Source organism: Hippocampus zosterae, chromosome 4 (genome assembly GCF_025434085.1).
Source record: "Hippocampus zosterae strain Florida chromosome 4, ASM2543408v3, whole genome shotgun sequence".
In the NCBI taxonomy this organism is placed as follows: Eukaryota; Metazoa; Chordata; class Actinopteri; order Syngnathiformes; family Syngnathidae; genus Hippocampus; species Hippocampus zosterae.
In genome coordinates, this window is record NC_067454.1 from 22,377,014 (window position 1) to 22,401,156 (window position 24,143).

A 24,143-nucleotide genomic window follows, 5' to 3' on the forward strand; every position below is an offset into this window, starting at 1 on the left:
TGGCTACGGAGACCGAGCGCTGTGTGGGCTGTTTCGCCATGGATTAAATCCCCAGCTCAAGGATGAACTGGCGACCCGTGACCACAGTTCCGACCTGGCGGAGTTGATCGATCTCTCCCTACGATTAGACAACCGCCTGAGGGAGAGAGACCGGGAACGTGGAGGTGATCGGTTCCCGTCCCGGCATACCGCGGAGGAACCGATGCAGCTAGGTGGCAAAGACGCTGTTTTGGAGGAGAGAAGGCATCGACTCAGCGATCGGGCCATGTCTGACAGCGCCCAACAAGGTCCGCACGCTGCTCTCGGCCGTCCGGAGTCGCCGCCCTCCCCTTACACCAAGTACTGTGAGTCGCGACCCCGCGTAGTACCTCCCGAGTCAAGGCGTATCGACCCCCGGCCGGGAAATCCCAACAGACTAGAACTCGAGGGGGAGATATTTGGGGAATCCCGGTCGCTGCGGGTTAGAGCCCTGGTAGACTCGGGGGCGGATGAATGTTTTATGGACACAGCTCTCGCGTCCGAGTTGGGTTGTGGTATTGAGGAGTTGGCTAATAAGAAGCGGGTTTGTGATCTCGATGGGCGCCCCCTGGCGGTAGTTACGTGTAGAACGGAACCACTGAAACTCCGCCTCTCCGGTAACCATGTCGAGCATCGCCGTTTTTATTTAATGCGGTCCCGTAACGCTCCGGTCATTCTTGGGTTGCCCTGGCTCAAGACCCACAACCCCGTAATTTCCTGGGAGCGCCCAGCAGTAGACAGTTGGAGTAAATATTGTTATAAACACTGTCTACGATCTGCCATCGGGGAACATGGACGGACCAGTGTCGAACCCTCCGAAGCTATCTGCCTTGACGGAGTGCCAGATTGCTATCGGGACCTTCGTGAGGTTTTTAGCGAAGATCGCGCACGCGCTTTGCCCCCGCACTGTCCCTACGATTGCGCCATAGACCTGCAGCCGGGCGCCCCGTTGCCGACCTCACGGCTGTATCAGGTGTCCCAACCCGAGCGCGAGGCGCTGACGGAGTATATAAACAGCTCGCTCGCTGCAGGTCTCATTAGACCCTCGCGATCACCATTAGGTGCGGGGTTTTTCTTTGTGGGGAAAAAGGACAAGACCCTGCGACCGTGCGTGGATTATCGTGGTCTTAATGAGATCACGATTAAAAACAAGTACCCACTACCATTATTGGACTCCGCCTTCGCCCCTTTACAAACGGCCACTATTTTTTCCAAACTTGATTTACGCAGTGCTTATCATTTGGTCGGCATCCGGGAGGGTGATGAATGGAAGACGGCTTTTAAGACCCCGTTAGGTCATTTCGAATATTTAGTCATGCCTTTCGGGCTGACAAACGCCCCCGCCGTCTTCCAAAATCTTATCAACGACGTGTTAAGAGACATGTTGAACATTTTTTGTTTTGTTTATCTTGATGACATTTTAATTTTCTCCCGGTCGTTGCAGGAACACCAGCAACATGTCAGGCTGGTGTTACAACGGTTACTAGAAAATCGGCTCTTCGTCAAGGCAGAGAAATGCGAATTCCATGTACCCGTCATCTCTTTCCTGGGCTTCATTGTCGAACAGGGCAAGTTACGGGCAGACCCCAGCAAGACGCAGGCAGTCACTAACTGGCCGGTTCCGACGAGCCGTAAGGAATTACAACGCTTTTTGGGGTTCGCAAACTTCTACCGGCGTTTTATCCGCGGTTACAGCCAGAAAGCGCTCCCCTTGACCCGGCTTACATCTATTAAGGCCCCCTTTAGATGGGACCCGGCCGCGGACGCGGCATTCAAAGACCTGAAGGCGGCGTTTACCAGTCCCCCGGTATTACAACATCCTGTCCCTGATCTCCCGTTTGTCGTGGAGGTGGACGCCTCGGATTCAGGGGTGGGGGCGGTGCTGTCCCAGCGTTCTCCGGTCGACCAGAGGCTGCACCCCTGCGCCTTTTTCTCCCGTCGACTCAGTGCTGCCGAGTCGAATTACGACGTAGGTAATCGAGAACTGCTGGCCGTGGTAGCCGCCTTACAGGAATGGTGGCACTGGCTCGAGGGGGCGAAGGAGCCCTTCACAGTTTATACGGACCACAAGAATCTCGAGTACCTCCGCTCCGCAAAACGACTGAACGCCCGTCAGGCCCGGTGGGCCCTGTTCTTCACCCGTTTCAATTTTATCCTTACCTACTCCCCAGGGTCCAAAAATACCAAACCTGACGCCCTTTCCCGTCTCCACGACCCCGCTGAGAAGGACCGGTCTCCGGAGGCCATTCTCCCGACCCAGTGCATCTTAGGGTCTTTGCAGTGGGAGATTGAGCAGCGGATCCAAGCTGCTCTGGAGGGGGTTCAGGCTCCGGCAGAATGCCCCACGGGGAGGCTGTTTGTGCCTCCGTCGCTGCGGTCAGAAGTCTTACAGTGGGGACACGGGTCTAAGGTAGCATGTCATCCTGGGGTGAACCGGACTATACAACTCGTTGCCCAGCGGTTCTGGTGGCCGGAGCTCCGGAGGGACGTGACGGACTTCGTCAGTGCCTGCACCTCCTGCGCCTGCGGCAAGTCCTCACGCCGGCCCCCGGCGGGGTTGCTCCAGCCGTTGCCCGTTCCGCCTCGTCCTTGGTCCCACATCGCCCTGGACTTCGTGACGGGTCTACCTCCATCCCGTGGGAGGACCGTCGTCCTCACGATCGTGGACCGGTTCTCCAAGGCTGCCCATTTTGTGCCTCTGTCCAGGTTGCCCTCGGCGCTGGAGACCGCCAACCTCCTTATCCAGCACGTCTTTCGCCTCCACGGTATTCCACTGGACATTGTCTCGGACCGTGGGCCCCAGTTCGTATCCCGCGTCTGGAAGCGGTTCTGCCGGTCCCTCGGGGCCACGGCCAGTCTGACCTCGGGGTACCACCCCCAGTCCAATGGACAAGCCGAGCGTGCCAACCAGGATCTGGGGGCGGCCCTCCGCTGTGTGTGCCTTCACCGTCCCTCGTCCTGGGTCGACCACCTACCCTGGGTGGAGTATGCGCACAACACCCTCGTCTCTTCTGCCACTGGTAGGTCCCCCTTCATGGCCGCCTACGGGTACCAGCCGCCGCTGTTCCCGTCCCAGGAGGGGCAGGTGGAGGTCCCCTCTGTGCAGCACCACCTTAAGCGGGCCCATCGCGTGTGGAAGGAGGCCCGGGCTGCGTTGTCCCGCACGGCGACCAGGAACCGGCGGATCGCGGATCGTCGCCGGCGCCCGGCTCCTTCATACGTGGTGGGACAGAAGGTGTGGCTGGCAACGAGGGATCTTCGCCTGGCCGGCACGTCTGCGAAACTGGGACCCCGGTTTACTGGTCCATTCGAGGTCGAGGCCGTCATCAGCCCAGCTGCAGTCAGGCTCCGGCTGCCACCCACCATGAAGGTTCACCCCGTCTTCCACGTCTCCCTACTCAAACCCGTGTCTTCCAGTGACTTGGCTCCTCCTCCCACGCCGCCGCCCCCTCCGTGGGTCGTCGACGGTGACCCGGTGTACACGGTTCGTGCCATCCTGGACTCTCGGCGCAGGGGAAAGGGGTTCCAGTATCTGGTCGACTGGGAGGGCTACGGGCCTGAGGAGCGGCAGTGGGTGCCTCGCTCCTGGATCCTTGATCCGTCCCTTTTGCGCGACTTCCACACTGCACATCCATCCAAACCGGGTAGTCCGCCGGGAGGCGTCCATTGAGGGGGGGGTACTGTCACGTCGCGTGTCCGCCAGCAGATGGCGGGTTTTCTCCTCCGCCATCAGCACACCTGCCCGTAATTTCGGGCTGATTACCCCCCTTTATTTAGAGACTCCGGCAGTCATCTCACTGCCGGAGAATTCCACGCCGCGCCATTGTTCCTTCGCGAAAGAAAACCCTAAATTAAATTTACTCGTTGCTTCCTAGCCTTCTGGCAATTGTCTAGTCGTTCAAGTTATTGATGGTAAGTAAATTATTTCCTATAGCCTATTCAGATCTTCCTCGCTTTTGTTTGCCGCGAGCGTTTTCTGTTGATACCTTATTTTTACCCTGGTCCTTATTTGACCAGCGCTTTTTGTTATTCTTCCTGTCGGGTATTTTGTGTTTTCGTATTAAAGACTCTTTTTGTTCTTTGACAAGATCTCGTTTTCTGTCTGCTATCTCGGGGATCCACTTCCTTATTTTTTGTTGTGCACGAAGCGATCTGTCTATCGCTTCGGGCACAACGTGACAGACCGGTTCTCTAAACACATTACAAAATCTAACCATTTGCCAATACCATAAACACATTTCACATGAAGACACAATTCACAAAGCACAATCCTCGTTCTCATTAATGTAAACACATTTTTCCTTGCTAAAACACAAGTTGCAAAAGAACTCTGCTCATATTTTCAAATAAAAGCTCATGTGATGCAAAATGCTTGCCACAGTCAGCAATATTTGAACACAATAAAAATACCAGGCATCATTCAATACACATAATGCCTCAAAATTGAAGACACCTTTTGCGAATGCTGTGACCACATGTATAAAAGCAAGTTCAGAGTGCACAGTTTGCTTCCAAGCCAACACAATGGATAAAGGCAGAGTCAGGGGAAGAGGAATTTGAGCCTGAGGAGGGAAAAGAGCTGGCCATGGAGTGAGAAGAGCTGGCCACGGAAGAAAAGCAGCAGGCCAACGAGTAAGAGGAAAAGGCCAACAAGGGGGAGAAGGATAAGGAGGAAGAGGAAGAGTTAGAGTACTCTCTGTGGTGCCATGGGCTTGTCCACACATGCTGTCGTTGGATCCTACAACACCCAATGTCTCTTCACGAAAGAGACATCCACCTGGACGGCCAACAACACTATCCTGGGCTCTCACATCCCATATACTGTATGTGAACACCTGGGATAATGTCCGCTTCCACGGAACAAACCAAATCAGAGAGTGGTTCACCACCAACAATAACCAGTTTTTAAATGTCTGTCTGCCACCCTACTCCCCTTTGCTGAAACCCTATTGAGGATTTTTTTCTCTTCGTGGAAATGGAAGGTTTATGACAGACAACCATACGTGACAGATAACCTCCTCAGGGCAATGAATCTGGCCTGTGTTGACAACCCAATGGGGGCCTTCCAAGGATGAAGTCGCCATTCCAGGGTGCTTTTTCCCCGCGGTGCCTGGCAAGAGAGAATAAAGCCTGTGATGTGGATGAAGTGGTGTGGTCTGATGCAGCTCAGGCACATGATTCTGCACAATGATTGCGGTCTGATTATGGTAAATAAAAATACACTTCATTCTCTGAACATATTTTCAAGAGTACTGTTGTGAGCAATAGATTCAGTTTTTGCATTGAATTGTGTTACAGTAATGTACATGCAGTACTTTCTACAGATGTATACTCTTCATATGAAACTCACAAATCTAAACAAAAAAAAAGATCTAAGGAGACTGTAAAATCTCTAAAAATATGCTTTGGCAATTAAGAAACAAAGAAACCTCTCACAAATTGAACATGGTGTTTTTGTTTTTTTTCTGTAGGGTATAACGATGTGTATATTGTTTGAGTTTTGAAGTGAGAAGGTGTGGTTGTGTTCATGTAGCTTTAGAAAAGGGTGTTGTGCTGAGACATGATGGAAACCTTTGTGAAATGTCTTTTAGCATTTGAGAAAAACGTCGAGAATTAATGGTCAATGTTAATGATGTATCCAAATGTATTGCATTTTAGTGGTAGACAATAGGACTTATTCTATTATTCTATTCTAAATTCATATGTTTAAAGTCAAGCTGTACAGCAGTTTTATTTATATTACTTAATTTTGTTTGTGAGCAAATTGGTGCATTGCCTGTGTCCCGGAATGAACTGTTTAACATTCTAAAAATGTCCTAAGCCTCGTGTCAGGTCTCTACTATGGTAGGCAGTGATTTCCTTTTCACAAACTCAAAACCTTGTGAATCTACTTTATTCATCTGTTTCATTCATTTTGGGGGCTGATGTGGCAGTTGCTCATCATGACATGCATGTTTGCTTGCGTGCGTGCGCATGGGTGCGCGTGTGTGCGTGTCTATATTAGGGATGTGAATTTCAGCACTGAGGACGATTCGATACACATCTCGATGCACTACCAGCGATGCGATACTTAAACGATACATGGAATTTTCTGGCGACACGATGCGATACGTTTCACCTTCTTCGCGATGTGATACGACGCGATACACATTTAGTTCAAATCAATGCGATCTGATACGATACAGTGCAATTTGTTGTGATATTGTGCAGTTCAACATGATGCAAATCCGCAAAGAAAAAAAGTTTTAAAAAAGATGGAATTCAGTATGGTATTGCAAATAGTAGACCACTTTATTCCTTATAAACAGTAGAACGTGTAAAACAACTTATTTAAGCCCTTTCACAATTGGGTTTTGTGCAAAGAAAATGTAAACAATTTGGCACCCGAGACTCACAGCTATTGCTGTAGTGTAAACACAAACAGACTATTCACTGAGTAAGAAGATAAGATAAGAAAAACCTTTATTAGTCTCACAATGGAGAAATTCCCAATTCACAGCAGCAAAGTTATGAAAGTAAGAAGTAGAACAACAAAATATAGGAGCTGCTGGAAAGGCAGCCACTGTCGCGGCGCCATTTTGAAGTCAAAATAACAAAAATAACACAAGACAACACATAGGACAGAGACAGTCGTGCAATCTTCACCAATTTTCTGCATACACTTTGTTGTCTGAAGCAGTTCTAGATGAAAGAGGAGAGGATCAAAGTGTCCTTTCTCCAGTGGATCAGAGGCGTCATGCTGAAAATGTGCACACGTCTGCTACAAGCTAAGTTTTGAAAGCAAACACAAAGCTGTAGCATCCATTGACGAAACGAGATTAGTTCACTTCTCCTGTCCCACGTAATCCGCTTCAAACTCCAAGCCGCGACTCCCAGCTCCAAATCCGCATCGGCACTCCGCGCCAACGCTCCTTTCTTCTCATCGTCGGCTCCTCAAGACCTCCATCCATCCAGCCGCAGACCGTTCAACAGCACCGATCTCTCCGCTGAACAAAGCGGGGCTGTGAAAAATGCTGCCCATTACAGGCGCAAGACACAAGCGCCCCGGGACTGTCCAGCAACGACAGTCAAATGGCGCCGACATTCCTCCAGTCAAAAACAGTGCTGGTATACCCATGCTGCCGAGAAGGCGCAACCACCAAGCACAGAGTCTCCTCCTTGATGAATGTCGTGGCCAAAAAATGCTGAAAAAGGTCCACATCAAGTCCACACGACGTAACAACAAACACAAAGTGACAAAAGAAACACAAGAACAACAAAAAAAGCAAGGCTCATGAGAGCACTTGCTGACGGCTGCCTACTCGGGCGCCATCTTGACTTCAAAGCAAGAGTGTCTTATATGAAATATCCATCTCCATAGGACAGAAAAAAAATAAAATTGAAACAATGTGGCAGTCACAGCCTCAAAGCTGCTGTGTGTATTGTAGCGTACACAGACCACTCTCACTGAGTGTCAAAATGAAATGTCCAAAAGAGTCATCCATATATAGTTTTTCCTTGCGTGGGCACAGTGAGCTGCAAGGGGACCCCCAAAATAAGAGGCGATTTTTTTCTGATCCTGACCTGGTTTGCCAAGAGTTTCTCCGGTGTCCAACGAGGAACTGGAGGTGGAGGCGGTGGAGGGGGCGGGAAACTTGTCGGTGATGTGGTGCCATAGGTTTAAGTCAGGCATGTCCAAAGTCCGGCCCGGGGGCCAAATCCGGCCCGCGGTCGAATTTCATCCGGCCCTCGGCCCGTCATAAAATCAGTGCCGTCTGGCCCGCAGTTTGTGCGCAATGGAACACGTGTTGCATTGACTGAGGTCTCGTAGACTGGTGAGTGATGTTTCATAGAGTACTGCTTCCCTCTAGTGGCTAAATGAGTAATAGCATTCACTAAATGAGTAATAGCATTTAGACACTAGAGGGCATCACTCACGAGTTAACAAGACATCACTCCGTGTTTACGGAGTGATGTCTGATATGTCATATTTCAAATGATCCTTGCAGTTGTGGATATGTGTATTGCTTGTTCATTTCCCTGTTGTTCGAGTCAAAGGTTTTGTGACTATTGAAAAGTCATGGTGATACATTTTATGTTTCAAATCAATCAATTTGCACTCAGGAGACTTCTGTTTAAGAAAAAGTCAAGTGAATAAGCAGTTGCATGTGATATACCTGTTTCAAATGAACCAAAAGAAATTCTTAAGATTGTTGAAATTAAAATAAAAATGGAAATGTGAAACAGACTGGCTTACTAAAATTTGTTGAACAATATTGTTGTTCAATGTAAAGAATGTCAGCCAAGGTCGGCCCCCCGACATTTTACCACATAAAATCTGGCCCCCTTGGCAAAAAGTTTGGACACCACTGGTTTAAGTGGTCTGCATATTTGTGGTGCTGCGTTGTATGGCTTCGTAGTGCGATATTCTTTGCAAATTACGGAGCTTTTATCAATCTTTCCGTCTTTCTTTTTGAAGCCGAAGTATTATAAGATCTGAATGTTGCGGAAGCATTAAATACAGTAGTTTCCTCGCTGCTGCTTGCGCGAACTTCCATAGTGTTTCGCTAGTTGTGTTCTGGACTGTATGTGACGCACGATTACCGTCCGTATTCAACACAAAACACAAAACAATGATGGTGCAATCATTGCGCCTAGGAAGGGCAGATAGGTGACGTTTAACATGAATAAAACGGCGCTTGAATCGGATTTTACCGATACCCACCAACGCATCGCGATGAATCTCGATTTCACCCGTCAATCGCGTCGTATCCAGTGAATGAGCCGATGCACTCGCATCGCGCACGTGCGCATCGATTAATATCGATTATTTTCCACACCCTTAGTCTATATGCGCGCACGTGCGGTAACTGGTCGATTGCAGGCGGTTGTTGCTAGTAAAGTAGAAAAAAAGTTGGGCACCTCTGCTGTACAGACACAAGACAGCGGAGACGATTGGCATTGGGCGACAGTCCGTTAGCCAATCAGGATGCAGAGCTCAATGCACTGTTAAAAATGCGCAAAAAAATCTACAGAGAAGGCGTGAAACCGAGTCATAGCGAGGGTTCACTGTATAAATAAGGAGAATTAAAGTCAAATTTGTGATAGGCACAACATTTGTCCCGGTGTGGGACAAATAAAAGATATCTTATTTTACCTTTTCTTATGTTATAGTGAAATAGACGCAGGCCGAAACTCCCCATCCACAGATTCGCTGGATTGATGTTTTTTTTCCATGAAAAAATAAAAATAAAAACAAAACCTTTTGTTGTTCATCTGGGGTCTGTTTCACATAGGAGGTTTTGTGATGGATTCACTTTGTCACACACATTCATTGAATATTACGTCAGCATGTGCAGTGTACTGTATGTATAATAAAACGTATATTAGTGGCGATGGAATGAGGAAAACGTGGATGTATCCTTGTTATTTTGGTTTTAGTGTTGTCTCCCCAAAAAAATGGAATGCGCTTTACACTTTTCCCCGACTAGCTCTGCAAGCATACAGCTCAAAGAGCCATTGTTATAATGTTCTCTGCAGTGCAGCTACTGAGTAATTTATGACTAGGGCAAAGCTGGCTTTGTGTGGTCATCAATTGAAATGTAAATAATGTTGAAATGATTTGCACTCACTGCGAAGCCAATTTATTTTTGCGTGAGCTATTTGTCAGACCAAATTCCAAACGCACACGTCTGGAAAAAAAACTCCCCCTTCGACGTCTCCACTGCATGCTGATTGGTTGGCAATCAATTTGGGGCGGGGACAAGACAGTAAATAGGAAGTGAAGCACTGGTGACGAGAAGATGCGACTACTGTAAACTTTAAATTTTATGTGGGATTTGACTTCGCATTTTGTTTTTATTTTTAGCAAGAGCAACGTCACCGAATATGGAGACAATACGGAAACGTCGGGAGAACGATTTAACCTTTCGAACAAATACACAAAATAGGTTAGTTCGATTGAATCGTTGTGCAAACGGTGCTGACAGTGCTAGCTTCAGTATCGTGTAGGGGTCTAAAAGAGAACAGAGGCTATTTGTTTGCACTTAAGTCAGTTAATGACGTGTGCTACTTGTGTGCCCTCGTGTCGTCACTGCAGTTCTAGCCACGGCGCAGCTACGCAAAGAGTTAAGTGGTTTATAGCCTCCACGAAACGACAGAGAACGTAATGCTGTTTTTTGAGTGGCGGCGGTTCCGCTATCCCTATTTAAATAATTGACAAACCGTGGTGTCTATGACTGCTTCATTCATTTCTCGAATAGTTTTGTTTCTAGTCTGTGCAGTTTGAAAGGCTATTTTATTTTCATTTTTTTTATTTTTACAATAAAAGCAATGTCCTTGCACAAACATGGAAGTTGAGTAGTGTATGAGTTCTGTTTTCTTGGTATTGACACCTGTCAAGTTCCTTCAGCATGAGTGCATTATTGCGGTTTTGTTCTCTTGTATTCGGGCATGGACTTGATAGCCCTCCTTTTGTTAGTGCTCACAAATGGTCCTGTTCCTTTTGCATGAGCAGATAATTCAGCTGTTTTTGTATGCTGTCAATGACTGTTTTAACTCAACATACAAAATCATTAAACTGCGCTAGTCGATAGCTACACGAAGGGCCTTTGAAAGTCTCTATAAATGGTTCTGCAACGTATTCATCAAAATCATCCTCCTCCAGTGCGTATATGACATGTGGGGAAACATTGCAACATATCCTATCAGTTAATATATTTACGCACATTGAAAAAACTGGTCTGCAATATATTTCAATTTTGACTCCATCAATATGATCAGTTATTGTCCAAACACTTTTCAATAAAAACAAACACATATCTTTATGTGTGTGTATATTTATGTCTTTACCAATCGATCTATGTGTTTATCCATCCATCTATATACTGTATAAATTGGCAAATAATCCGCAAGTTAAACATGTAACATGTTAAATAATTCAGTCTGCCCTGTCCTTCAAGCGTTGTTCCCATCTATGTTCTCTCAGTTCAGTTTGACCCGAGCCATTTCAATCTCTATAAAATAAAATTAAACAGATTTTCCTTATCAATGAATGTGTCTGTTGACAACCTACAACAGCCCTAAATGTATTCTCTCTATATTTTATACAGCTAAAACAGTCTTACCAATGTGTGTCACAACAATACACTAAGGACAGATGAAACGCGAAAGAACATTGACTGGAGTAAAACTGATCCGAAAGTTGAGGTTTAACCATTTTTTACTTAACGTCAAATGGTCACATGCACCAGACGGACAAAAATATAAAGTAGCGAAATACTTACATTTTGTGTGAGTATATTTAAATTTGTTTTCCACATTTTTACAGATGTGAATTATATGACAAAGATCCAATAACTGTATCTGTGCTAGAATTTTGTGTAACTGGATTTATCTGTTTTAACAGCACACTTGGTTCGAAGCAGAGCTTGCCACAGAAGAAAAGGCAAGGTTTCCATTTAGATTTGTGGTTCTGCCTGACCCTGCAAAACTGGATTTTAGACTTTGGCCGGCCTATTGTCATGGTAAGTAAATCATAATCCATGTTGTCTGGATTTGTACTTGCTTTAGTAATGTCGACTTGTCCATGAAACAATGAGCACTATCACTTTCCTGGTGTTCTGTACATAGATCTTGATTCCACTTGAGTGGTTTCCTCTGAACAAACCAAGCGCCGGAGACTATTTCCACATGGCCTATAATGTCATAACACCTTTTCTCATGCTTCGGGTAAGTGTGAACATATTGTCAGTACCCATCTGTCTTCAGATATCAAGGACATATCAATAAAACCCCATAAATGTTGAGTGGGATGACAAATCATTCGAAATGAACTCCCAGAGCCACTAGATGGGATTCTGAGGTAAATTCCTTGCTACACTTGCTATATTTTGGTTCACTGTTCTTGCTTTTCCTGTTAGTTGATCGAGCGCAGTCCAAGGGCACTGCCTCGCTCAGCAGTCTACCTCTGCATCATCACTTTTGTCATGGGAGCCAGCATCCACCTGGTTGGAGACTCCATCAACCACAGACTAATTCTGAGTGGCTACAAGCTCCACCTGTCTGTCAGGGAGAACCCGATCATGAGAGATCTCAAACCTGCCTCACTGGTAAGGCTCTGATTATTCCTTGGTGTGAGCCATGTGAAACTACTTTTCTATAATTCAGTATTGGGACAGAACATAAGTGTTCTGTTTTTGTAGTTATTGAGCTGATATCATGTTTTGTTTGTTGACACTATTGCAATACGCAAGAAATTATGAGAGTGGCTGCCTTTCCAGCAGCTCCTATTTTTTTGTTGTTCTACTTCTTCCTTTCATAACTTTGTTGCTGTGAATCTGGAATTTCTCCATTGCGAGACTAATAAAGGTATTCTTAGTATTCTTAAAATGATTGAAAACATCCATCCTTCCATCCATTTTCTAATCCATTTATTCTCACGAGGGTTGCGGGCGTGTTGGAGCCTTGCCCAGCTGTCTTCGGGCAGTAGGCAGGGTTGGCTCAATGGCTGAAATGATTGGCTCAATCAGGCTGTTTAATGAGAGTGACTGTGAAAATAGATTTAAAAACTTTGGTGTCACATTATAAATATAGTTATGTATTGTTGTAATGCACAATATAACTATAATCTATTTGTATGGCTTGACAGTGGTCTGTCTGCTTTTGTTTTACTCACTTAAAACCTTGAATTGTATTTTTAATGTGCGTGACTGCTCCGGTTTCTCCGTCATTCTCCATCAAATGCCCCAGCACCCAGCACACTTCTGGTTCCGAATTGCTTAGAAATTTCTCCCCCAAAAAACCTGAAAGTACTGTACTCAAAGTAAAAATGGTTACTCCATTCATATACATTAAGCCCAAACCTGCCTACACCCAGAGTATTTTTTAAAGTTATTTATTAAACCTTTGGCCTGTACATCAACTGCAATGCATTTTGTCTTCCATGAAAAGTGAAATGTTCTACCGTAGTCTACCAGCCTCACAAGCTCGATGTTATTAATTAGGCCAAATATTTAGTCTCACAGGCTGGTTAAAAAAAATAACAGTGGCAGTGTGCAAGTGGTGAAAATAATCAGTTATTTCAATTAAATTATTAATATTTCCAAATAAGCAAGAGAATAATAATAATCGTAATAAGAATAATACAAATAATACATATTATTATTTACATTATAAAATGAACAGATTTGGAGTGAAAAAGCTTTGTCATATCACAATATCCATGATTTATGATTCATAATTGAACATGTTCCAAAATCATTAAAGCCACATTTCATTTACCGCCATACACACAAAAGAGAAAATGCAGTAGGTGTCACTGTTGCTCAAGAGAACTATGCTGCATTGATTTGTAGTCATTATGGGGGAGATGGGAGTGGAGAGTAATTTGTGATAAATGTGTTTTAATAATTGAGACTGTTTGTTTATTTACAGGTTGAGTCCTTTGAGCTGCTATACTATTATGATGAACATTTGGGACATTTAATGTGGTAAGTCGTAATGATATTAATACAATACATCTAATGGGAAATGAATGGAACCATAATAAATTAATGCAAAGTGTATTTGTCGTGTGTGTTTTGTCAAATACCGTCAACATAATAGTAAAGTATTTGACACACTCAGGCTGAAAAAAAGAAAAGAACAACAGGAAAGACAGGAAGTAAAAATTTCTGGCGGTGTAATACGAGGAATAGGCAACAGTTCCATATCTTTCGGGGCGCAGTATGTTCTTGATTCACTGACTTAAATTAGATTGATGTAAAGATTTGAACTCTCAGTCTCGCAGTCTTGAATTTTAAAACAAGGTACTTTGATATGATACAAGATGAAAAGGAAAATAATGGATGCATACAGTATACTGAAGCACCTGGCGTAAATATTCCCCAGAAAAGGGAAACCATGACTATGACTCGAGCAGTGCATTTCATCAGAACCCATCTCTGGTGTTTTAGGTATATTCCCTTCTTTATCACTCTCTTCATCTACTTCACTGGATGCTTCACGCAGCCTACAGAGCAGAAGATTCCAATGACAGGCCAGCTGCTACTTGCACCAAGCGCACTCTATTACTGGTCAGTTGCTCATCATGTCTCTCAAAAGAAGAAATGTATTTGTTTTTATCCACAACCATCTGCAAAGCAAGCTTGATATTCTCTCTCTCGCTCTCTTTCTCTCTCTTGATAAGTCTGCCCCTGGCATATAGTAAAACTGAATTCTGATTTCAACACATACAGTATACTTGTACAATATGACCGTGGTCCTCTTCAAATCTGCCATAATCATTAAAAACTAACATTGATAGTCAATGGAGAACTTGTAGGAGCACAACCAATCCTACCAAATGTGGCAGTTGAGGTGAGGTTTATTTGCATACATTTACCAAATAAATCTAATAGCAGTTTTTTTTGACTGGCTTAGTTGATAAAATAATGTCAACCAATTAAAAATGGAAAATAAAATTTACTATTGAATTTATGACTATCCCTACGACCAAACAAATCATGTGAGTGACTTGCTCATACACCCGCCACTTCTGTTTTCCCTCCTCTTTTTAAATTTTTTTTTTTTTAGTCATACTTGTGCTCCGAATAGTTTAGGTCACTTTGACATGTTTAGAAAGTTCTCTGGGGCACATCAACAAATAAGCCCCCCTCCCCAAGAGAGGATGCAGGAGGAGGGCATGGTGGGGATGATGGGAGTTATTCGGTATTATAATTTGTTGTTGTTAAATGAACATTGCTTCCAATTGTAATCCAATTGTAATTGTAATAAATCAATTTTAAGAGTTATTGGTTGACATGAAGCTTCCCCACTTGAAAAGAGATCAATTCATTGAGATTTCACTCATCCATGAGCAACATTTTTCTTTTTTCACCTTTCAATTTGGCATAGTTGTGTAGTTTGATGAGAGGTTTCATTCTTTCCATTAGTCACCGGCCGTAAACCACATTAGGTGTATTGGTTGCACTGGCGTTGGCATTTCAGATGAGGAGAAAAACCTAAGAAAAAAACCCACAAAGACAAGAAAGCAGATTATTTTTAATAACTCTTAGTAGTAACACACACTTACAGAGGTAAGTCACATTACATGCAAGTCATAGGTCTCAAGTCGCAACCTTCTGGGTTCAAGTGCACACTGCTTCATCTTGTTACAAAACAGAGAACAGGTGGGGGGTTGAGTTTTGCTAGACTATGCAAACCGCAACAGTCGAAACAAACGGTTGAGACAGTTGTCACAAACAATCCCACCCGTGGTTATGTTACTTAGCTGTACTTAAAATTGCACAATCACATAGTTTTTATTGGTTCCAACCCAATGTTTGTATTGCTAACTAAATTGTGACATTTGGGTTTCGTATTATGAATGAGTTAGATGTTTTTCATTCCATGTGGTGCAAATCATGCGTTTTGTCATCCTATTTAATTCTTATTCTTGAAAAAAAATACCTGTACTATTAATTCAAATTAATGATCCTAGAAGTTGCTCCTTTTGCTGTTGGTGTTTAGGTCTCACCAACAAGTGACGCTGACTGGGTTGCCAGGTTGGCATGAATTAAACAAAAAAACCCTCTTTTTCTTTCTCTCATCTTAAAAAGGCAAACTCAGTTAAAACGCAGATTTCAAACTACAGTATAAACAAGATGACTTGTCAAATCATGTATTTAGTCAAGTTCTATCACTTCTATACAAAGTCCCAATTGAAGTCAAGTCATTCCCAAGTTTTTGGTAAGCAAGTCCCAAGTCCCAAAAATTGCAACTCAGTCTGACTGGAGTTCAGTCCTATGACTTGAGTCCCCCATCTCTGAACACATAGCACAGACGCATACAATTACTATGACATCAAGAAAGAGCCTTAAATGTATTTACTTTTGCTTTACATTTGGACACTACAAACATGAATAAAGCTGTCACAGTGGTTGCCTTTTAATATCAAATATTTTATTGAAAGTGAAATTCATTCACATAAGTGGAATTTCTTCTTTTAATTTTTTTTTAAAATCAAAACACCGTATACCCTCAAAAGTGCAACTAGCACCAAACACTAAGAATGATACTGCAAGCAAACATACCGGTACTAGGCAGTAATCCGGTCACTCAAAAGAGTTAAGTCAACACTGGCGACGTATTCTGTGTAACCTGCTGGGCTGGCCAGGTCATAAACTCTTAACTGATCACAAAACTTTGTCTTACCGGCTGCCTCTTCGGACCTGTGTGGATGATGCAGTCCTCCATGATCTGTTTCGGTGCAGCAGTACGTTGAGGGAGCCTCTTTATACCACTCTGCATTTAGTAGCTGACATTTATTTACATTCGGTTCATCATCAGCTATGGCTGGCTGGGTGTTTCACTTTTTGCACTCTGGGCAGGAACACTGATTTCAAACTCGTTCACCTTGCTCCGCTTGTCTTAATTAAAAATGTATATACATTTAAATTCACGCATCTCTCCTTTCCTCATCGTAAAACATTTTGACTTGACATTAAGACATTAAGAGTCAATAACTAGTTTTAATAAACAGTAATTATGTGAAGGTGATTACACACACAGACACGCGCACAAACACACACACAATTTATGTTGGCCATCGAGGCCATGGCTTTAAAGTTTGCTTGGATTGCCAAATGAGCAAGCCGGCCCTGAGAACCAACCTCCATATTACCGTATTGGCCCGAATATAAGATGGCCCTGATTATAAGACGACCCTCTCTTTGTCACGTCGCGTGCTCGCCAGCAGGTGGCGGGTTTTTCCCTCCGCCTGTTCGGCACACCTGCCCGTTATTTCGGGCTGATTACCTGCCTTTATTAGGCGACTCCGGCAGTCACCTCACTGCCGGAGAATTCCTTACCGTGCCATTGCTCTCTATTTGCTATTCTCGTCATTGACAATTTCTCGCTGCCCTATTGCCTTACGGCCCCCAATCTTCGCGTACTTCTTATTGTGATCAAATTGTTATTTCGGTAGTTCCTCGCCCTTTATCGTTTCGCGAGCGTTTTCGGTTGTCTTCCTTATTTTTCCCTGGTCCTTATTTGACCAGCGTTTTCTGTTACCGTTTTTCCTGTTCGGGCTCCTTTTGTTCTTTATTAAAACCCCTTTGTTCTCACAAGATCTTTTCGTTGTCTGCTTCTCCGGGGATCCACCTCGTTTTTTTCTGTTGTGCACGAGGCGATTTCTCATCGCCTCGGGCTCAACGTGACAGAATTCTCCGGCCACCATGGATCCCGCAGACGCCGAAAAGATCTTGTCCGCTCTTGCTCGACAAGAGCGGCAAATGAGTCAGCACAGCCAAGCCCTTACGGAACTCAACGGCGCGGTCTCCATGCTGGCTCATCGGTTCGATGATCTCGAACCTCGCCTTATTCGGGTGGAGGAACGAAGACCACCTTCCGGGCTTCGTCCTACCACCCCGGAGGCTCCCTCCTCGTACCCTACTATGTCGAGGGAGCCCTCGCTTCCACATCCCCCTCGTTACGGGGGTGAGCACGGGCAGTGTGGACACTTCCTACACAATTGCTCGCTAATATTTGACCAACAGCCGTCCGCCTACGCTACTGACGCCGCCAAGGTGGCTTATGTCATGAGTCTTTTAACAGGTCCGGCGGCGTCGTGGGCTATCGCGACCAGTGACGCTAAACCGAATCTCCGCACCTCCTATCCTGACTTCGTGGCAGCCTTCCGTCGAGTGTTCCACCATCCCGTGCGGGGCAGAGAGGCGGAGGGTCGGCTGCTCGCCCTGCAGCAGGGAGGGCGGTCGGTCGCTGACTACTCCATCGAGTTCCGGATCCTGGCCGCGCAGAGCGGGTACGCCGATCGGGCCCTGTGTGGACTGTTTCGCCGTGGCCTGAACTCACTACTCAAGGACGAGCTGGCGACCCGCGACCACAGCACCGATTTGGAGGAGCTGATCGACCTCGCCCTCCTTATGGACAATCGCCTGAGGGAGCGAGGCCGGGAGCGTGGAGGTGATCGGTATCCGTCCCGCCGCACCACGTACCGTGAGGAACATCGTGGGTTCGGTGATCACTCCCGGGGCCGGGAGACAGCAACCACGGACGAGCCGATGCAGCTGGGCGGCAAGGACGGTGGTGCGGAGGAAGGAAGGCGCCGTCATCGCGACCATGCTGCAACAAACGGCGCCCAACCAACCCCCCGCGCCGCATCCAGCTATCCGGGATCGTCTTTCCACGTTCCTCCCGAGCACTGTGAGTCACGGCCCCGCGCGTCGCCCCCCGAGCCTAGTCGAGTAGACAAGCGACCAGGACACCCCAATAGACTCGAGCTCGAGGCGGAGGTATTCGGCGGTTCCCGGTCAAGACGGGTTCGGGCCCTGGTGGATTCGGGAGCAGATGACTGTTTAATGGACACTAATCTCGCGTCCGAACTGGGGTGCTTTTTAGAGGAGCTGGTTGTGGCGAAGCGGGTGCGTGATCTGGATGGGCGCCTCCTGGCGGTGGTAACGCATCGAACGGAGCCGTTAAAGCTTTCGTTATCCGGTAATCACATTGAGCATCGCCGTTTTTATGTTATGCGGTCCCGGAACGCCCCGATCATCCTCGGTTTACCCTGGCTTCAGACGCATAACCCGGTGATCTCATGGGCGCGCCCCGCTATCGATAGCTGGAGCCCTTATTGTTACCAGCACTGCCTGCAGTCAGCCGTCGGGAGGCACGAACGCGTCACGCCCCCCGAGGAGATCTGCCTTGACGGAGTGCCGGAGTGCTATCGGGACCTTAGGGAGGTCTTTAGCGAGGATCGCGCGCGCTCCTTGCCCCCACACCGCCCCTACGATTGCGTGATAGACCTGCAGGCGGGCGCTCCGTTGCCAACATCGCGTCTGTATCAGGTATCCCATCCCGAGCGTGAGGCGTTAACGGAATATATTAACAGCTCGCTCGCTGCAGGTCTCATCAGACCATCACGCTCACCGTTAGGGGCGGGTTTCTTCTTCGTGGGGAAGAAGGATAAGTCCCTACGACCCTGCGTAGACTATCGTGGATTAAATGAAATTACAATTAAAAATAGATACCCGCTACCCTTGTTGGACTCCGCCTTCGCTCCATTACAATCAGCCACAATATTCTCAAAATTAGACTTACGCAGCGCTTACCACTTGGTTCACATCCGAGAGGGCGACGAGTGGAAAACCGCGTTTAAGACCCCCCTGGGCCATTTCGAGTATCTCGTCATGCCTTTTGGCCTCACAAACGCACCTGCCGTCTTTCAGAACCTCATTAATGACGTGCTCCGGGACATGATCAACATCTTCTGTTTCGTTTATCTTGACGACATTTTAATTTTTTCTCGTTCTCTGCATGAGCACCGGCAACATGTTCGGCTGGTGCTACAACGTTTGCTCGAGAACCGGCTCTTCGTCAAGGCAGAAAAGTGTGAGTTCCATGTTCCCGTCATCTCCTTCCTGGGGTTCATTATAGAACAGGGCAAGCTACGGGCGGACCCCATTAAGACGCGTGCGGTCACTGAATGGCCGGTCCCGTCCAACCGTAAGGAACTGCAGCGCTTCTTGGGGTTCGCCAACTTCTATAGGCGTTTCATCCGTGGTTACAGCCAGATGGCGCTTCCCCTAACCCGCCTTACTTCGACCAAGATCCCTTTTAAGTGGGACCCTGCCGCGGATGCGGCGTTCGCTCGTCTTAAGGCGGCGTTCACTAGTCCCCCGGTTCTGCAACATCCTGACCCTGACCACCCTTTCGTCGTAGAGGTGGACGCCTCGGATTCAGGGGTGGGTGCGGTGCTGTCCCAACGCTCCCCAGTCGACCAGAAGCTGCACCCCTGCGCCTTCTTCTCCCGTCGACTCAGTGCCGCCGAGTCCAACTACGACGTGGGCAACCGGGAACTGTTGGCTGTGGTAACCGCCTTACAGGAGTGGCGGCACTGGCTCGAGGGGGCTAAGGAACCCTTTACTGTTTACACCGATCATAAGAACCTTGCATATCTCCGCTCCGCAAAAAGACTTAACGCCCGTCAGGCCCGGTGGGCCCTCTTCCTCTCCAGGTTCGACTTCGTCCTCACCTACTCCCCCGGGTCTAAGAACACTAAGCCTGACGCCCTTTCCCGGCTCCACGAACCTGCGGGGAGGGACCGTTCCCCGGAGACCATCCTCCCGACCCAGTGCATAGTGGGGGCCGTCCAGTGGGAGGTTGAGCAGCGGGTCCAGTCCGCCCTGGTGGGGGTGCAGGTGCCGGCAGGGTGCCCAGCGGGGAGGCTGTTCGTGCCTCCTGCCCTTCGTTCGGAGGTCTTGCAGTGGGGTCACGGATCCAAGGTGGCGTGTCATCCCGGGGTGAACCGGACTGTGCAGCTCGTCGCCCAGCGTTTCTGGTGGCCGGAGCTCCGCCACGACGCGACGGAGTTCGTCAAGGCCTGCACCTCCTGCGCCTGCGGCAAGTCGTCACATCAGCCTCCGGCAGGACTGCTCCAGCCGCTGCCCATTCCTCCCCGCCCGTGGTCTCACATCGCTGTGGACTTCGTCACGGGCCTACCGCCTTCCCGGGGCCGGACGGTCGTGCTCACGATCGTGGACCGCTTCTCCAAGGCCGCTCACTTTGTGCCCTTGTCCAGGTTGCCGTCGGCGCTGGAGACCGCCAACCTCCTCATCCAGCACGTCTTCCGTCTCCACGGCATTCCGGCGGACATCGTTTCGGATCGGGGGCCCCAGTTTGTGTCCCGCGTCTGGAAGCGGTTCTGCCGGTCCCTCGGAGCTACGGCCAGCCTGACCTCGGGATACCACCCTCAGTCCAATGGACAGGCTGAGCGCGCCAACCAGGATCTGGGGGCGGCCCTCCCCTGTGTTTGTCTCCACCGTCCGGCATCCTGGGCCGACCACCTGCCCTGGGTGGAATATGCCCACAACACTCTCGTCTCCTCCGCTACAGGCAGGTCGCCGTTCATGACGGCCTACGGTTACCAGCCACCGCTGTTCCCGTCCCAGGAGGGGCAGGTGGAGGTCCCTTCCGTGCAGCGCCACCTTAAGCGGGCCCATCACGTGTGGAGGGAGGCCCGGGCTGCGTTGTCCCGCACTGCGTCCCGGAACCGGCAGATCGCTGATCGTCGTCGGCGCCCGGCGCCCTCATATGCGGTGGGGGAGAAGGTGTGGCTGGCTACGAGGGATCTTCGCCTGGCCGGCTCGTCTGCCAAACTGGGGCCCCGATTCGCTGGCCCGTTCGAGGTCGAGGCCGTCATCAGCCCCGTCGCGGTCAGGCTCCGGCTGCCGGCCTCCATGAAGGTCCACCCCGTGTTCCACGTCTCCCTGCTCAAGCCTGTGTCTTCCAGCGCCTTGGCGCCCCCTCCCGCTCCGCCGCCGCCCCCGCGGGTGGTCGACGGGGACCCGGTGTACACGGTTCGTGCCATCCTGGACTCTCGGCGCAGGGGCAAGGGCTTCCAGTACCTGGTCGATTGGGAGGGCTACGGGCCGGAGGAGCGGCAATGGGTGCCTCGCTCCTGGATCCTTGACCCGTCCCTTCTGCGCGACTTCCACACTGCTCATCCGTCCAAGCCGGGTAGTCCGCCGGGAGGCGTCCATTGAGGGGGGGGTACTGTCACGTCGCGTGCTCGCCAGCAGGTGGCGGGTTTTTCCCTCCGCCTGTTCGGCACACCTGCCCGTTATTTCGGGCTGATTACCTGCCTTTATTAGGCGACTCCGGCAGTCACCTCACTGCCGGAGAATTCCTTACCGTGCCATTGCTCTCTATTTGCTATTCTCGTCATTGACAATTTCTCGCTGCCCTATTGCCTTACGGCCCCCAATCTTCGCGTACTTCTTATTGTGATCAAATTGTTATTTCGGTAGTTCCTCGCCCTTTATCGTTTCGCGAGCGTTTTCGGTTGTCTTCCTTATTTTTCCCTGGTCCTTATTTGACCAGCGTTTTCTGTTACCGTTTTCCCTGTTCGGGCTCCTTTTGTTCTTTATTAAAACCCCTTTGTTCTCACAAGATCTTTTCGTTGTCTGCTTCTCCGGGGATCCACCTCGTTTTTTTCTGTTGTGCACGAGGCGATTTCTCATCGCCTCGGGCTCAACGTGACACTCTTGACCCACGTTTGAAAAAAGACTTTTTGAACACCAAATTAATTTTTATACAGAAAATAATTATAGTACGTCTGAAACAAAAGATTATAACAATATATTTGAGAGAAAAAGCGTGTTATTTTGCCTCATTCAAATCTAAAGTGCAATCACATTCGTAAATAAATAGCTTCTGGTTTTTGAAATGTATATTACATCATAACTTCTCATCAGCTGCCGGTTAACTTGGCCGATGTTCAACCCACTTTTCTCCAGATTGTCACTACGTTTCTCCATTTTCTGTTATCTCTTCTATTATGTATTTTCTTCTCTTTTCCTTCTTACCGCTATTTTTTATTTTTCATCTTCGCGCTACCACCATTTTTATTCTTTGTGGCAGTGGTTCACTTTGGCCTTGGGGACTCAAGTTCAGCATTCGCTTCATTGATATCTGGCGCCACCTAGCGTCGTAATGGGTATAATGTATAGACCCCGAATATAAGACGACCCCCACTTTATCAGTATTATTTCAATGCAAAAAACACCATCTTATATTCGGGCCAATACGGTAGTACTGTAGTAGTAATGCACAAAAGCTGCACTGTCTCTCCATCACAGCCAGACTTAAGAGGTAATTGGTGGCAAGGCTGACCTAATCACTTCCACCTCTGACAAACAGGTTTTAAGGCTAACCTCCAAGGTCAAACATCATTACATGTAATAAATAAATAAATAAATATAGATCATTTGCATTTTTATTGACACTGTCTGCTTCAGCTTCCCACTCGCTTGTCTACATCTGCGCACTTGTTTGTTGTCTTGGCTCTTGTGAATGTCAAAGTTGTTTTAATTTGCAGTCCAATTGTGGCATGAGTGTCTTTGTTTCCTTTCCACCGCAGGTACTTGGTCACGGAAGGACAAATCACTGAACTCTTTCTTCTCACCTACTTTGCGATGGTGGCTCTGCTGATTTATCAAAGGCATAATGGCCTGAGCCCAGACAGCAATGGTCTTTTCTTATTCTATAGTTTTAGTGTTACTGTGCTTCTCGTGACACTATGGGTTGTCTATCTATGGAATGACCCGGTGCTACGCAACAAGTACCCTGGTTTAGTGTACGTTCCAGAACCCTGGTCCTTCTACATGTTACATATCATGAAAGAGCAGTAATCTGAACTGTTCATGTTTGTACATTGTTACTCCATATGACCATTTACTGTTGGCTTGAAACTGTATTGCTTTTTCCTTTCTTTTTAGAGAAGATAGCCCGTGAACAAGGAACAAAATTATGTTACAACTGTTTAACGATGTGTTACAGCTATTATGTTTTTGTCATTGCTGAATTGTTGACAGTATTTCTCAAATTACGTTTTCGACACTTCTTTGTTAAGGCAGAACCAATGTTCACCTGTGTATTCAATACCCACTGCCCTGGCTGCTCACTACTGTGCTGACCTCAATAATGAAAGAAGAATGGAATACACAAAATCAGTGCTGTTGTGGATTTCTGTAAAGAACCTCTGCTCCCAAGCAAACACTGTAATTCTTGACATATTTACAACGGTCGATATTGTTATTTGTTTCATTTTACAGTGCAGCATTTAAATATATTTTGAGATTGTCATTCAGAAAACTCCCATGTCCAAATTTGGTGAATTTCCTATTTTTTTCACAAATCCACACTATTGGTTAGTCCATGCGCGAGTGCGCGCGTGAGAGATTATTTTTACAAATCACTGATCAATCTATAGTGTTGAAAATGGCTTGTTCACTTTGACGATCTAATGTTAATAGTTAAGCAAACATGCCGCTGGGTCTCTTTACAAGTGAATATTTTGGAGGAACAAGGATTGAGCCTGATGCCAGTCATATGTGCAGTACATACTGCATCCACAATGCTTTCAAAAGGTCTCCGTACCCCTTGAATATACATTTCTTTTGACCTCTTAACACAAAACTTTTTTCCCCCCCAGATTATATTTGATAGACCAAACACAGAGTAGCATGTGATTGTCAAGTACAATGAATATGATACACAGCTTTAAGCTAAAACGGATCTGAAAAGTGTGGCTTGCATTGTATTCAGCCCACTGTACTCTGATACTCCTAAATACAATCCAGTACAAT

At 47.1% G+C, this 24,143-nt stretch overlaps 1 protein-coding gene across 1 annotated transcript; it reads left to right on the plus strand.

The window, feature by feature from the left end:
• Positions 1 to 9,759: 9,759 nt before the first annotated feature.
• On the plus strand, positions 9,760 to 23,962 carry cln6a (CLN6 transmembrane ER protein a). The gene is made up of 7 exons (XM_052063325.1): positions 9,760 to 9,947; positions 11,405 to 11,522; positions 11,629 to 11,727; positions 11,919 to 12,107; positions 13,432 to 13,487; positions 13,953 to 14,072; positions 22,916 to 23,962. The coding sequence occupies exons 1-7, from the start codon at positions 9,886 to 9,888 to the stop codon at positions 23,184 to 23,186; spliced, it is 915 nt and encodes a 304-aa protein (XP_051919285.1). The 5' UTR covers positions 9,760 to 9,885; the 3' UTR covers positions 23,187 to 23,962.
• Positions 23,963 to 24,143: the final 181 nt, after the last annotated feature.